Below are 16,186 nucleotides of genomic sequence, written 5' to 3' on the forward strand. Positions count from 1 at the left end.
TGTCAACACTTCTGATTGACGTGCATATTATTAGTGTTATCTGTGGGTGTACATTTAAGGGCCAGCCGTGCTGCCCTGTTCTGAGCAACTTGTAATTTTCCCAAGTCCCTCTTTGTGGCACCTTACCACACTACTGAACAGTAGTCCAGGTGCAACAAAACTAGGGCCTGTAGGACCTGCCTTGTTGTTAGTGCTGTTAAGAAGGCAGAGCAGAGCTTTATTATGGACCTACTTCTTCTCTTCTCTGACAGTTCAAATTTCAGGGTTACTCCAAACAGTTCAGTCACCTCAACTTGCTCATTTCCCACATTATTTATTACAAGATTAGTTCAGGTTTATGGTTTAGTTAGTGGTTTGTCCCAAATAAAAGCTTTAAGGTTTTTAATTATTTAGGAGTAATTGATTCCTTGCTACCCACTCTGAAACTAACTGCAACTCTTAAGTGTTGCACACATTTCAGTCGCTGTAGTAGCTTACATGTATAGTGTTGAGTCATCCGCTTTACTCAAAGCCAGTGGCGTGTCATTAGTAAATATTGAAAAAGTATGGGGCCTTTACAGCTGCCCTGGGGAATTCCTGATTCGTGTTGGAGAGGCTTGTCATTAGTAAATATTGAAAAAAGGGCCTGTCGGACCTGCCTTGTTGATAGTGTTGTTAAGAAGGTAGAAACTAGGGCCTGTAGGACCAGCCTTGTTGATAGTGTTGTTAAGAAGGTAGAAACTAGGGCCTGTCGGGCCTGCCTTGTTGATAGTGTTGTTGTGAAGGTAGAAACTAGGGCCTGTCGGACCTGCCTTGTTGATAGTGTTGTTAAGAAGGTAGAAACTAGGGCCTGTAGGACCTGTCTTGTTGATAGTGTTGTTAAGAAGGTAGAAACTAGGGCCTGTCTGACCTGCCTTGTTGATAGTGTTGTTAAGAAGGTAGAAACTAGGGCCTGTCGGACCTGCCTTGTTGATAGTGTTGTTAAGAAGGTAGAAACTAGGGCCTGTAGGACCAGCCTTGTTGATAGTGTTGTTAAGAAGGTAGAAACTAGGGCCTGTAGGACCAGCCTTGTTGATAGTGTTGTTAAGAAGGTAGAAACTAGGGCCTGTCGGACCTGCCTTGTTGATAGTGTTGTTGTGAAGGTAGAAACTAGGGCCTGTCGGACCTGCCTTGTTGATAGTGTTGTTAAGAAGGTAGAAACTAGGGCCTGTAGGACCTGTCTTGTTGATAGTGTTGTTAAGAAGGTAGAAACTAGGGCCTGTCGGACCTGTCTTGTTGATAGTGTTGTTAAGAAGGTAGAAACTAGGGCCTGTAGGACCTGCCTTGTTGATAGTGTTGTTAAGAAGGTAGAAACTAGAGCCTGTAGGACCTGCCTTATTGATAGTGCTGTTAAGAAGGTAGAAACTAGGGCCTGTAGGACCTGTCTTGTTGATAGTGTTGTTAAGAAGGTAGAAACTAGGGCCTGTAGGACCTGCCTTGTTGATAGTGTTGTTAAGAAGGTAGAAACTAGAGCCTGTAGGACCTGCCTTATTGATAGTGCTGTTAAGAAGGTAGAAACTAGGGCCTGTCGGACCTGCCTTGTTGATAGTGTTGTTAAGAAGGTAGAAACTAGGGCCTGTAGGACCTGCCTTGTTGATAGTGTTGTTAAGAAGGCAGAGCATTGCTTTATTATGGACAGACTTCTCCCCATCTTAGCTACTGTTGTATCAATAGGTTTTGACAGAGAATGTAACTCAGTAAAATCTTTGAAATTGTTGCAATTTCTATTTATTTCAGTATAATTTGGCAGTAGAAAGCCTGCCAAGCCAGACACCAACGCGACCCACGAGGGCCAAAGTAAGGACCCTGGCAATTCAAGCCAGCTCAATTAAAGCCATTAGTGCTCCACTGTTTACGCTGCCCTCTCTTTAGCCAACAAGGCATGGCTCCTAAACAGACATGGTAATGAGGTCCCAGGCCTAGCTTCCTTCCTCAGACAAGGAGACGCTGGAGCGGCTTGGGTTGGCCCGCAGGGTTCCTAGCTTGGTCCACTCACACGGGACCGCAAGGTAAATGTGATCCTGACACATTGTTCCTGAACCCATAATGGGGCCTTTTCAAGGCTCCTCTAATGGGCCACTATGGCAGAGAGAAGGGCGGGGGTACCCCCACGGGAGACCTGGGAGACTGATCTTAAAGAAATGACGTGTCATCGTCGACCGGCTGGCCAGTTGTCTCGCTCCCCAGTGCTATTGTGAAACGCTTTTTTTTGTGAGGAGTTGCCTCTGTGAGTCACTTTGGTATCAGCCTCCTAGACGAGATATGGTTCAAGTTGCTGGTGATGTGGTTCATGAGGTTTTGTGGGTCTATGGCTTTGGAACAATCAGAACTGAATCAACAACACCTTTCTGAATCCCTCTCATTAAATGCCTTGCCCTCAATTAATTATTCTCACTCTCATTGTCCTCAGTGACCTTACTTCAATCCCTTCTCTATTTCCTCCATCTAGAATGATCAGACCAGGCACTCCAGTCATTCTCTTCCACCTCTTCAGCTTCTTTTCTCAGAGAGAAGGTGAGGGACGTGGCTCCGATTCTGATTCTGTATCTTACCTAGAGATATAAGATCAGAGCAAATTGCTCGAGGATCATTGTGTTATAGACCATTACGAAAGAGTGAAAGTTGTGAATGTTTAGAAGACATACATTATTTTCCCTTTCTTTCTGGTTAAACAAGCATGACTTTATTCTTATCTTGACTGAAATCACCAAAATGTATCCGATTACATGAGTAGTCTATATGTTTATGAACTGTTGTTCCCCATTCTTTGCTCGATCTGTTACGGCAGTTGTCTTCCCCTTCATTCAGCTCTCTCTCAGGAGATCATGTACCCCTATGGGCCTACCTACCGAGATCTGGAGACACCCAAGATGGATGATGGGAGTTCCACTGAAATAATTATACTCATGCCATTCATTTTTTTCAATAATCCCTACCGCTCCATCTATGTAAGCTCCCATTTACCCCTTCTTTCCTTCAATACCAGTAAATATCCCCAACTCATAAGAGAGAAATGTTCATCCACCATCTCATCCATCTAACCAATAATTGTTATTTTGATCATCAATCTGTTCATCAACAAATCAATTGGGACCGTGCCTCCCTTTCTCTCTCGATCTCTGCAGGTCAACAACAACGGTGTGATCTCCTTCGAAGTACAGGTGAGCCAGTTCACCCCCGAGGCCTTCCCCCTGAGTGACAGCAGATCCTTCATTGCCCCACTATGGGCAGACGTGCACAACGGCATCCGCGGAGACGTGTACTACCGTGAGAGCACAGACCCAGAGCTACTGGAGCGGGCCACTCAAGAAATCCGCAAGTACTTTAAGAACATGGCCACCTTCACAGCCACCTGGATCTTCATCACAACCTGGCACCAGGTCACCTTCTACGGAGGCAGTCAGACCACCCCGGTAAAATAACCACAATCACGAATCCCAGGCTGCTATATGCTCCACACACAAAACACCTGCATGCATGCGGACGATGACCACTGGTAGTACCATTAATCCTACAATAATCATGTGTCTCTGTGTGATGCTTGTGCAGAACTGAGAGTAACTTTTCATATGTAGTCGTCTCAAGTTGAAATCTCTTTGAACTTCTTTTTGTTTCGTCTCACTATTGAACTTACCATATGCTTGCACATTCTCACCTCTCTATAGGTGAACACATTTCAGGCTGTGTTGATATCGGACGGTCTGTCATGCTTTTCCATGTTCAACTATGGAGAGATCAACTGGAGCACAGGCACAGCCAGTGGAGGAGACCCTCTGACTGGTTTAGGTGGTAGCACAGCACAGGTAGTCCGATCATGACAACCTACATATACCACCCCTGACACACATCAAACCAATGAGGGGATTCAATTACTGCCTCTGGCCCGGCTGAACCGGGCTAGCGTTGATTTGGAACCGGACTGCCTCCCTCCATGGGAGCCAGGTGCCCCGTTAAGCGCGTGGAGTAATGAGTAAGATTCTGTGTTTTTACATGCAAAATTGATTGCTTTTGACTTCCCAATGATAACTAGTTTGAAAATTTGAATCTATATTTTATGGGAAATAGTCATAGCTTAATCGAATCCCCTCAATCTCAACGCCCCACTTACCACCTCTAAAACACATCAGTTCAATCATGATGCCCCATAAACCACCCCTAAAACACATCAGCCCAATCATGGTGCCCCATATACCACCCTTAAAACATGTCAGACCAATCACAACCTCCCAGCTATAGCTAAACTACAGCAGACCAATCTTGATGCCTCCCACCTCTATGAAAGTGATAACCTCCTCACTTGCCTTTTCCCAATCTCTCCCCTCTCCAGTCAGGTTTTAATGGAGGAGAAATCAGTAACTTCCTCAACCTACCTGGGTCCCGTTCCAATGCCGTGGTTGAAATCGAGAGGACGACCAATGTGAACCTGCCTGGCCGGTGGGTCTTCCGTGTAGACACTGCCCTGATAGACCCTGCCAATGGCTGCAGTTACAATGGTGGGCAAAAAGTACAACATAACAAAGACTTGACACACTGGTCAAATGTCTAGGTACTAGTCAAGTCCATGTAGACAGTTTCTGTAAACTTGAATCACTCTCCTCACAGCATGAGTCCCCTTATTAAAAAAAACATAATGGCTGGGGAGACCCATAGTCATGAATGTCCATATCTTCTCCTAGGGCGGTTCTATCGGCGTGGTGAGATCTTCTGGCTGTCCGACCAGTGCTCCCAGCGATGCCGCTGCCTGGACATGGACAACGAGGTGCTCTGCCGGGAGGCGCCGTGCAGCCAGCTGGAAACTTGTGAGCAGAAGGAGGGTGCCTTCTACTGCCAGTCTACGCGCACCAGCACCTGTGTGGTTTTCGGTGACCCTCACTACCACACCTTTGATGGCTTCCTCTACCACTTCCAGGGCACCTGCTCCTACCTGTTAGCTCGGCCCTGCTGGGAGGTGGCTGGCCTGCCCTTCTTCAGCGTGGAGGCCAAGAATGAGAACCGCGGCGTGGCCTCTGTGTCCTGGCTGAGAGATGTCACTGTGCAGGTGTACGACCACAGAGTCATCCTGCCTAAGGGCAGCCAGGGCACAATACAGGTGAGCAGAGCAGCACCTCCAACGAGGACAAATATGTAGGGATGTCTAGGTTTTAGCTCAGCGGGCTAACTCAGTCTTGTCAGTTTGCCATAGGTCAGATGGTTATAGGTCAGATGTTGTGCCTTTGGGAGGCTAGGTACATAACAGTGGTCTGATCATGTAGTTTGACAGGTAAGACCAGCACATCCTGTGTACCGCTCTCCAAGAGATTCATTAGGATGTTACCTAAAGTTTTCATAGGAATATTCCATCAACGTCCCACCAAACATACAAAGAACATGGTTGACATGATCTCAGAATATAAGATATTGTTTTAGACACCTTTCATGAACATTCCTGTGTATCAGCTGTCAGGACATCGCTTGATGGTCTCAAAGAAACCCAATTGTTTAATTATTACACAGCACCCTTTGTTACTGTGGCCGAGCCCATCAAGGCCCTGATTGGTGAACCACTGAGCCATTCACAGCTCTTTGTCTGTTGACAATGTTCGGCACACAGTGCTTTCAACTTACATATTTTACCCACTATGAAAAACATGATTACATTTTGCATGTTCATTTATACAGTAATTATTATTCAGCATGTCCTCACCTCGGATTTGAACTCACAACCTCTTGGTTCACAGCCTTCTGATGTATCTGCTACGCCACTATGTCTGTGTAAGCGGACTATTCTCTCTTAAAACCTCTTGGAACTCCCCATCCCGGATCCGGGATCGTGACTAAAGCCTCAGGCTCATTAGCATAACGCAACGTTAACGATTTCTGAAAATCGCAAATAAAATGAAAATAATGCGTCTGCTCTCAAGCTTAGCCTTTTCTTAACAACACTGTCATCTCAGATTTTCAAAATATGCTTTTGAACCATAGAAATGGACTAATTTGTGTAAGAGTATGCAAAGCTAGCATAGCATTTTGAGTAGCATTTAGCACGCAACATTTTCACAAAAACCAGATAACCAAATAAATAAAATCATTTACCTTTGAAGAGCTTCTGATGTTTTCAATGAGGAGACTCTCAGTTACATACCAAATGCGCAGTTTTTCCTGAAAGCGTCTGTGTGTAGGAGAAATCGTTCCGTTTTCTACATTGCATCTGGCTACCGAAACGAACCGAAAATTCAGTCACCTACAACGTCAAACTTTTTCCGAATTAACTACATAATATCGACCGAAACATGGCAAACGTTGTTTGGAATCAATCCTCAAGGTGTTTTTTCACATATCTCTTCATTGATATATCGTTCGTGGAAGCTTGCTTTCCTCTCTGAATCCCATGGAAAAATACTGGCAGCTGACTTTTGCGCACCAATTTCGGCGCAGGACACCGGGCGGACACCTGGTAAATGTGGTCTCTTATGGTCAATCTTCCAATGATCTGCCTACAAATACGTCACAATGCTGCAGACACCTTGGGGAAACGACAGAAAGGGTTGACTCACTCCACTCGCATTCACAGCCATATAAGGAGACAATGGAAAACAGAACCTCAAAAATCCTGCTCTTTTCCTGGATGCCGTCTCATCTTGGTTTTGCCTGAAGCTCACGTTCTAGGGCACGCACAGAAAATATCTTGGTAGTTCTGGACACGTCAGAGTGTTTTCTTTCGAAAGCTATCAATTATATGCATAGTCGAGCATCTTTTTGTGACAAAATATCTTGTTTAAAACGGGAACGTTTTTCATCCAAAAATGAAATAGCTCCCCCAGAGCATCAACAGGTTAATTCATTTGATTTACTTATTTCAGAAATATTAGGGCTTTTATATCGTTTTCTAATGTTGGTGAGGCATATAACCTTGTTTTAATGTTACTCTTGATTCGCAATTATAATTTTTATTACCCCTTGAGCTCAAATTATTTCAAGCTAGCTGTGGATTGAGGTTAAGGTTCTTAACTCTGTTATATGAGCATCTCTCTATCGTCTGCTTGAAATGCACTTTGAAGTAAATCTCTTGTCAACAGACAAAGAGCTGTTAATGGATCAGTGGTTCACCAATCAGGGCCTTGATGGGCTCAGCAACAGTAACAAGGCGAAATGTGTAATGTGAATGTTTTGGGGGGTGAACGTTTCTTTGGGATTATCAGGTGAAGTCCTGACAACTAATACAAAGACATTTTCTTGAAATATTCCCATGAAACATGTCTAGAAAATGCATATATTATGTTTGCCAAAACATGCTAAATAGGTTCTCAGGAGGTTTCTGCTAACATACATAGAATGTTCCCCTAACTAACAGAAAACTGGACACTCAAACATCTGGGGAACATTACAGGTAACATTACAAAAAAGTAATCTTTCTCTAGAATTGTTAGCTGGGCTATCTAATCAAATATGGTGTTTATGTGGTACTGTCCTGCATAATCTGCCCTGAATCTCCTACCTCTCCTTTTCAAGGTGGATGGACTGATGAAGACACTGCCAGTCCAACTCCAGCTAGGTGCAGTCAGGGTGTACCAGTCGGGCATGGCCGTCGCCCTGGAGACCGACTTCGGCCTCCTGGTGACCTACGATGGGCAGCACTACGCCTCCATTTCCCTGCCCAGCTCCTACTTCAACAACACATGCGGCCTGTGCGGTAACTATAACGACGACCCTGCCGACGACCCTGTGCTGCCCGACGGCTCGCGAGCCGAGAGTGTAGTGGCGCTGGGTGGCAGCTGGCGGGCGGAGGACGCTGACTGGCGCTGCACAGATGGCTGTGTCCAGAACTGCAGTGTCTGTGAACCATTGACCGAGGCGTTCTACTTCCGCCCGGACTACTGTGGAATCATCAACAAGACGGACGGGCCTTTCAGGGACTGCAGGGCAGTGGTGGACCCAACGGCCTTTGTCTATAGTTGTGTCTACGACATGTGCAACAACAAGGACAACATTACCACCCTCTGTCAGGCCATTCAGGCCTACGCCTTAGCCTGCCAAGCCCTGGGGGTTACCATACGAACCTGGAGGTCACGCACCTTCTGTGGTGGGTGCTCTTCTGTCCCGATGTATATCATCTATATGTCGGGTGGAAATGGTTTTGTTTGGACATTTTTATAGCTACCTATCCTTAAAATAAATATGTTACCTACTGTTTCTGTTAGTGATGTATCTAAATTTACTGGGTGGGAGGGGCTAGTCCAACTCAGTGTCATAAAAAAAATGCACACCCCTCCCCAAAGTTTAAAATATTTTCACATGACTCCCCTTTTACCGTAAAATAAATTGAACACCCTCCCCCCAAAAAATTAACTGAAAATATTGTTTATGACCACAAATAACATAACTGTTTTTATAAAAGTGGATATCAACTTTGCCACTTCAGCATGCTTTTGTGGCACAGTCGATGCCACGCAGGGCTACGGGCCAGAAGGTTGAGTGTTGGCCGACCACCACAGACGAGCTCACTCTCCCTGCCTGTTTCATTACACTACGATCAGAGTCGGCTGCACACACTGATCAGCTAGGGTGAAATCAGATTTTCAACATGTTGATGCCATATTTAATTTGATAAAATATATCCAATTAATTTTCCACCAACAGGGTTCTGTGCCAATGCACCACACAACCAATAAACAAAGCATAACGACTTTGGGCACTTTAATATCATGGTTTGCGTTTTTAACACCACAATAAATAGACCTTGTCAATCTTGACAAATCTATATACTAAAAAATAAACTAAAAAATATATCCTTCCCTACCTTGTAGGCTTTCCTAGTATCGAAGGCTTGACAATCTCAGAATGTTATTTGTTATTTTGTAATAGATGTCTCTTTCCATTCATCAATTGGCCGCTGCACAGTTTGGATTGATTGATTGATTGAATTTGTCAGTAAAATAAATACTGTCACGACTTCCACCGAAGGTGGCTCCTCTTCCTGTTCGGGCGGCGCTCGGCGGTCGTCGTCTACTAGCTTCCACCGGTCCTTTTTCCTTTTCTTTTGGTTATGTTTTGTGTTTCACCTGGTTTCATTTTGGTTAATTAGGGGTGGTACTTATCTCGACATTTCCCTTGGGGTTTTGTGCGGGATTGTTTTCGTTTGACTATCAGTGAGTTTGGGTTTCGTTTTCATCAGTTCATGTTGAACAGGTGGTTTTTCCCTGGACTGTGTCTGAGTGGGGTTTCGTGGCTACTTGTTTCTCCTGTGCCTGACTCCACGCCCACATCCCCTTGGGAAGATCTGACAGAATCTTGCACCCTAAATCATGGAGTCAGCAGGAGCGGACACGCCCACCCCGTCCATGGAGGAACGTGTTCAGCAGCACATGGAGGTATTACACCGTTTGGGGACAGCTATGGATCAGGTGTTCGTGAGAATGGAGAGATGGGAAAGGAGCGGCCTCCCTACCTTCATCTTCAGCCACTCGCCAGCCTGCACCACCACCTTCTCCGGGGGCGTCCGGACCCAGCAGGATTCGGCTAGCTCTCCCGAGGGACTACGAGGGGACGGCTTCCGGGTGTAAGGAGTTCCTGCTCCAGCTGGAGCTTTACCTGGCGACCGTTCACCCGACCCCCTCGGGAGAAGAGAGTGTCAATGTCCACGTCTCCTGCCTTTCGGGTAAAGCCCTGGAGTGGGCCAACGCGGTCTGGGAGGGCCCAGACTCGGCGAGGGACCATTACTCAGAGTTCACCCGCCGCTTCCAGGCGGTGTTTGATCACCCATCAGAAGGCAGAGCTGCGGGTGAACGGCTGTTTCACTTAAGGCAGGAGACGATGAGTGCACAGGATTTCGCGCTGGAGTTCCGTACCCTGGCTGCGGGCACGGGGTGGAATGACAGGGCCCTGATGGACCATTATAGGTGTAGCCTGCAGGAGGACGTCCGCAGGGAGCTAGCCTGTCGTGACACCACTCTCACTCTGGACCAGCTAATAGACATGTCCATCAGGCTGGACAACTTGCTGGCTGCTCGCGGGCCTCTTGATCAGGGTCTGTTCATTCCACCCCCCAGCACTGCTGCAAGGGCCACCGGAGGAGGAGCCACCTCCTGCACCAGTTGTTGTCGGAGAGTACAGACTGCTGACCGGTGCTGGAGGAGCATCTGGGAGTTGAGAGGGCAGGTAGAGCACGGCTCGAACACCTCAGGTGAGTCAGCACCCGGCTCACCCGGAGCCCCCTGTTGGTCAAATGTATGTGTTGATTTCCTTTCCTGAGTTTTCCTCTCATTCCCAGCATAAGGCGCTAGTCGTTTCAGGCGCAGCGGGGAGTTTTAGGACCGCGGTTTCACGCGGAAGTTAGGGATTCCCTTGGTGCAGATAGACCAAGCCTTCCCCATGCACGCCCTAGATAGTCCGTTAGGGTCAGGGTTGATCAGGGAGGCCACGGTTCCACTGGACATGGTGACGCGGGGCGGTCATGAGGAGCGGATGAGTCTCTTCTGTGACGACCCTCCCACTCCGTCTGCTGTATTCTGTTTGTTCTTGTTTCCTTATTAGGATGCCGGTGGGCGGAGTTGGGGAGGGTCGTCAGCTACATGGGAAACACCTGGGCCAGGTGTGTCCCAGGATAAATAGACCTCCTCTACATTCATGGAGGAGACTCTCTCCATGCAGACACCATTGTAGATTGTGTTGTGGTTCTTGGTGGTCTTTTGTTTATTTGCTTTGGCACCTTTCAACAACCTGCATTATCACATTCATGCATGCAAAACACTCACTTACACTGCTGATTACTGATTACACACACCATTGTATATTATACTTAGTTACTTATTTAATAAATATATATATATTGCTACTCCTTATCTCCACGTTGTCTCTCTTTGTTACGGGCTTTGAGTCGGTTCGTGACAAGTGGGGGCTCGTCCGGGATCTTTTGAACTATTGGTTTGGGAGGCCGTGGAGGTACGTGTTTGGTTTGCATATTTTGTTTGCGTGTGATAGGCCCAGTATTGGTTGCCTTTGTTATTTTGTTTGCGTGCTGTGTTGGAGAGAGTATAATGGTTAGTTTCCAGGCCCTGCTTAGCCTGAACTCTTGTTCTACTTTCTGTTGGGACGTCAGTCTGAGGTGAGTAATCGGCTGTGTACCTCAGTGGGAGATTTGGGTAGGGTAGTGGAACTTGCTACCTGGAGCTATAGCCTTTTTCCCCTGATAGGTTTAGCGACGTGTTTCATTTTTTGGAATATGTTGGGCATGGTTAATGTTTGTTATTTTTGTGTGGTGTCTGTGGACTGAGCAGTTGTCTCGGGGGCACATCCGTGGCTTGGTGGAATTTACCAGCATGCTGGGGAGTTTTTCCTTGCCAGCGGGCTACAGTGCGTAAATTCCCACCGCAAATCTGCACGAAGACTAGGGTTGAGTTATTGTAGGTTTTGGGGAAGCTCCATATCTCATCTCTCTTCTGTGGTGCTCAGGGTGATTGTCAATTCTCGGGTTGTAGTCTGGTTTGCTCAGCAGAAGGGAAGAGCGTCATGGCGTCTTATGTAGATGAGTTCATTCGCTCTCCATCGGAGGGATTGTTAGATTTAGGTACTAAAGACCAGCTGTTGAAGGTCGCGGAACACTACAAGGTTGAGATTAGTGATAAACGTCTAAAAAATTCTATTAGGTTGATATTGAAGGCCAATCTGATGGAGAGTGGTATTCTTGAAGTTACCACTGGGCCAGCCTCTGCTGAGGATTGGTCGTCTCCCAGTAATGTTACAATGGCCATTCCATCGGTTAGTCCTAGTAGCCTTCTTTTTGAACAGCAGAAAGAACTGCTTCTGTTACAGCTGGAGCATGATCGTGAGAAGAGAGAGCATGATCGGCAGCATGATCGTGAGAAGCTAGAGCATGATCGTATAAAATATGAAAAGGAATTGGCATTTAAACAAGATATGGAGCGTGCAAAGCTCAAGTTGCAACAAGAACGTATAGAGTTGGTTAGGGAAGGAAAGATCTCAGGGGAGAGTTTGTTTTGGGAAGGTGACCCAGATTTACCTAGGGGTAGTTCCGTTTTTGGTCGTGCCCCAGAGACATTTGATATTGTTGGGAACTTACGGTTATTGCCTCAGTTTAATGAAAGGGACCCCGAGACATTCTTTTCGTTGTTTGAGCGGGTTGCTGACGCTAGGAGTTGGCCTGATTCTGACCGCACTTTAATGTTGCAGTGTGTGCTGACTGGTAAGGCGCAGGAAGCATATTCAGCTCTTAGTGTACATGACAGTGCCAGTTATGATAAAGTTAAAACAGCTGTGTTACAGATTTATGAATTGGTCCCTGAGGCTTACCGCCAACGATTTAGGACTTTAAAAAGGGATGATAAGCAGACTCATGTTGAGTTTGCGCGACAATTATCTTTACAGTTTAACCGCTGGTGTTCCGCCTCTGCAGTTGTGACTTTCCAAGGGCTGTGTGATCTGATTATGTTAGAGCAATTTAAAGACACAATTCCTGATCGTATTGCCACGTATATTAACGAACAGAAAGTAAAGAATGTTGCTGAAGCTGCGGTTTTGGCGGACGAGTATGTGTTGACTCACAAAAGTGTCTTTGCAGAGCCCCGTATTCGGAAAGAGTGGGGGCGTTCGGATAGATTTGGGCTTCGCTCACCGAGATACTTTGGTTCACGGGCAGAGTTCTATCCAACTCGGGTTGAGCCTGACTCCCATGGTAAAGCTGACTTTGGGCAGGACTGTCACTACTGTCAAGGTTCAGGTCATTGGAAAAACGAATGTCCACTTCTCAAGGCAAAGGGTGCTTACGCTAAATCTAAGCCTACCGCGTTAGCTGCACCTGTTCCACATCAGTTCACCCATGACTCATTTCCTCAGGCCCAAGAGAATGTGAAAGTCCATATTGATCCAGACTATTTACCTTTCATTACGGAAGGTTTTGTGTCTATGTTAGGAAGTAAAGACCTAGTGGCAGTGAAGATCCTGAGAGACACAGGAGCCTCTGAATCATTTGTGTTGGAGTCTGTGTTACCCTTTTCTGCTGAGACTGATTCAGGGAATAGTGTTCTAATTAGGGGAATAGGTTTGAACACTCTGTCAGTTCCATTGCATAAACTGATGTTGGATTGTGGGCTGGTGAAGGGTGAAGTTGTTATGGGGGTGCGTCCTTCGTTGCCTATTGAGGGTATCGACGTTATCCTTGGGAATAACTTGGCTGGTGAGCGTGTATGGCCTGTCGTGTTTCCATCTCTAGTGGTTTCCACTAAGCCGTCATTTGTTGGGATTCCTGATGAGAGTGTACAGAGTTTCCCAGAGGTGTTCTCTGCGTGTGCAGTGACACGTTCTATGGGTCGTGGCGAACTGGTCACTGCTCCGACTAATGATAATAATACAAAGTATGTCACTGTTTTCCCTGTTATCCCGTTATCTGTAACCCGCTCAGATCTAATCAATGCACAACGGAATGACCCCACGTTAGAAGAGTTGCGTGACCAAATTGTGCCTGTGGAACAGTTGGGAGATGTCGCCCATGGCTATTTTCTCCAAGAGGATGTCCTGATGAGAAAGTGGGTGTCTCATGATAGTTGTTTTCTAGGGGAGGCAATTAGTCAGGTTGTTGTACCAGTTAAGCTTCGTGAGTTGGTGTTGGAAACTTCTCACAGCGACGTTGCTGGACATATGGGGGTGAGGAAAACCTACAATCGCATATTAAGACATTTCTTTTGGCCTAGATTAAAGAGGGATGTTTCTGATTTTATCAAAACTTGTCACACCTGTCAATTAACTGGTAAGCCTAATCAAGCTATTAAACCAGTTCCATTGTTTCCTATTCCTGTACTTAGCCAACCTTTTGAGTATCTGATTATTGACTGTGTGGGTCCTCTGCCTCGTTCTAAAAAGGGTAGCAGTTACCTGTTCACTGTGATGTGTCAGACCACTAGGTTTCCTGCTGCCTATCCTCTTCGATCTATCACGACTAAATCTGTGTTAAAAGCTTTAACTCAGTTTCTCTCATTGTTTGGAATCCCTAAGGTCATTCAGAGTGATCAAGGCTCTAATTTCACCTCTAATCTGTTTAGTCAGGTTCTTCAACAGCTCCATATTAAACACAATTTGTCTAGCACCTATCACGCGCAAAGTCAAGGAGCACTGGAACGTTTCCATCAAACTCTTAAGTCTTTGTTGAGAGCTTATTGTACTGAGATGGATAAGGATTGGGAGGAGGGGTTGCCTTGGTTACTGTTAGCTGCTAGGGAAGTTTCACAGGAGAGCACAGGTTTCAGTCCAAATGACCTTGTGTTTGGACATAGGGTGCGTGGACTTTTATCCGTTCTCCAGGATGACTGGAAGTCTCCCGAGCCTCCTCAGTCCCTATTATCGTATGTGTGTGATTTCCGGCGACGGCTGTACGCCGCTGGTGAAATGGCTAAAGAGAAGTTATCATCTGCACAGGAGAGGATGAAGGGCATATTTGATCGCCGAACTGAGCCTCGTCACTTTAGTCCAGGTGACCAGGTTCTTGCTCTGCTGCCAATTGTTGGTTCTCCTTTACAAGCTAAGTTTCAAGGTCCATATACAGTGGTGCGCCAGTACACTGAGCAAAATTATCTAGTTGCCACTCCAGAACGGAGGAAAGCACACCAGCTGTGCCATGTAAATCTGTTAAAACCCTATTATGCACGTTCCTCTGAGACTGAACAGTGGGATTCTACAGAGCACGGTAAACCTGTTCTTTTGGCTGATACAGTTGTTTCCTTGGGTTCTTGTCATGCTAGATCTGGGCATGAGGAGGAAGATGTTCCTGGTCCTGACGATTGTATATTGCAGGGTAGATTAAAAAATTCAGAAACACTGGATATTTTAGACAGTCTTCTCACTCACCTACCTGATGATGGGCGTGAAGAGATGGTTGGTCTGATTCAGAGCTTTCCAGGTTTGTTTTCTGATACACCTACACGTACAAACTTAATAGAACATGATATTGACATTGGAGGTGCTGACCCCATTCGTCAGCGGTTCTATAGAGTTTCTTCAGAGAAACTACGTTGTCTGGATGCTGAGGTCAAGTACATGCTGGAGAGTAAGATAGCAGAGCCTTCTTTCTCCAGTTGGGCTTCTCCCTGTATCTTGGTCAGTAAACCGGATGGAACAAACCGATTTTGTACGGACTACCGTAAGGTAAATAGTGTCACAAAGCTAGATTCATTTCCTCTTCCTCGAATGGAGGACTGTGTTGATCAAGTCGGTGCAGCTAAGTTTGTGAGCAAATTTGACCTGTTAAAAGGCTATTGGCAGGTGCCACTGACGAGTAGGGCACGTGAAATCTCTGCCTTTATTACACCCTTTGGTCTGTACTCGTATTCGGTTATGAGTTTCGGTTTGCGCAATGCACCTGCCACTTTTCAGCGACTTATGAACAGGGTTGTCGCCGGTCTGACCGGGTGCGCTGTTTATTTGGACGATGTAGTGATATATGCAGATACTTGGGAAGAACATCTGTCCCGTATTCAAGCCTTGTTCGAACGTTTCAAGGTCCATATAGGTCCTGTTCCTAAATGTTTACGTGACTGACCATTGTAACGTATTGTCATGTTCTCTCTATCCTGTCTGCTCCTGCCTGGTCTTGTTTTCTTCTTTCCTCTTAAATGTTGCTTCCTGTGTGAAGGTTGCTGAGGTCTGTGGAGGAGGTTGGCTAGGGTGAACACATAGACCCTCATCAATTTGTGGTGCAGAAGCTGTGTCAATTTGGAACTTAGAGGCTGGTATTTTCTTCCGGGGTCCTTGTTGGTCCCGGTTTTATGGGGGAATGTGACGACCCTCCCACTCCGTCTGCTGTATTCTGTTTGTTCTTGTTTCCTTATTAGGATGCCGGTGGGCGGAGTTGGGGAGGGTCGTCAGCTACATGGGAAACACCTGGGCCAGGTGTGTCCCAGGATAAATAGACCTCCTCTACATTCATGGAGGAGACTCTCTCCATGCAGACACCATTGTAGATTGTGTTGTGGTTCTTGGTGGTCTTTTGTTTATTTGCTTTGGCACCTTTCAACAACCTGCATTATCACATTCATGCATGCAAAACACTCACTTACACTGCTGATTACTGATTACACACACCATTGTATATTATACTTAGTTACTTATTTAATAAATATATATATATTGCTACTCCTTATCTCCACGTTGTCTCTCTTTGTTACGGGCTTTGAGTCGGTTCGTG

General features: G+C 46.1%; 1 protein-coding gene across 1 annotated transcript in view; it reads left to right on the plus strand.

Annotated features, from left to right (window-relative positions):
* The first annotated feature begins 2,143 nt into the window (after positions 1–2,143).
* The window catches only part of LOC135548880 (alpha-tectorin-like), a 45,209-nt gene continuing 31,166 nt past the window's right edge, over positions 2,144–16,186 (plus strand). Inside the window, 7 exon segments of the mRNA XM_064978938.1 lie at positions 2,144–2,532; positions 2,827–2,966; positions 3,144–3,431; positions 3,684–3,821; positions 4,346–4,511; positions 4,695–5,107; positions 7,507–8,077. Coding sequence (XP_064835010.1) covers positions 2,385–2,532; positions 2,827–2,966; positions 3,144–3,431; positions 3,684–3,821; positions 4,346–4,511; positions 4,695–5,107; positions 7,507–8,077 — 1,864 coding nt within the window. The 5' untranslated portion in view covers positions 2,144–2,384.

This window comes from Oncorhynchus masou, chromosome 11 (assembly GCF_036934945.1).
Source record: "Oncorhynchus masou masou isolate Uvic2021 chromosome 11, UVic_Omas_1.1, whole genome shotgun sequence".
Classification (NCBI taxonomy): domain Eukaryota; kingdom Metazoa; phylum Chordata; class Actinopteri; order Salmoniformes; family Salmonidae; genus Oncorhynchus; species Oncorhynchus masou.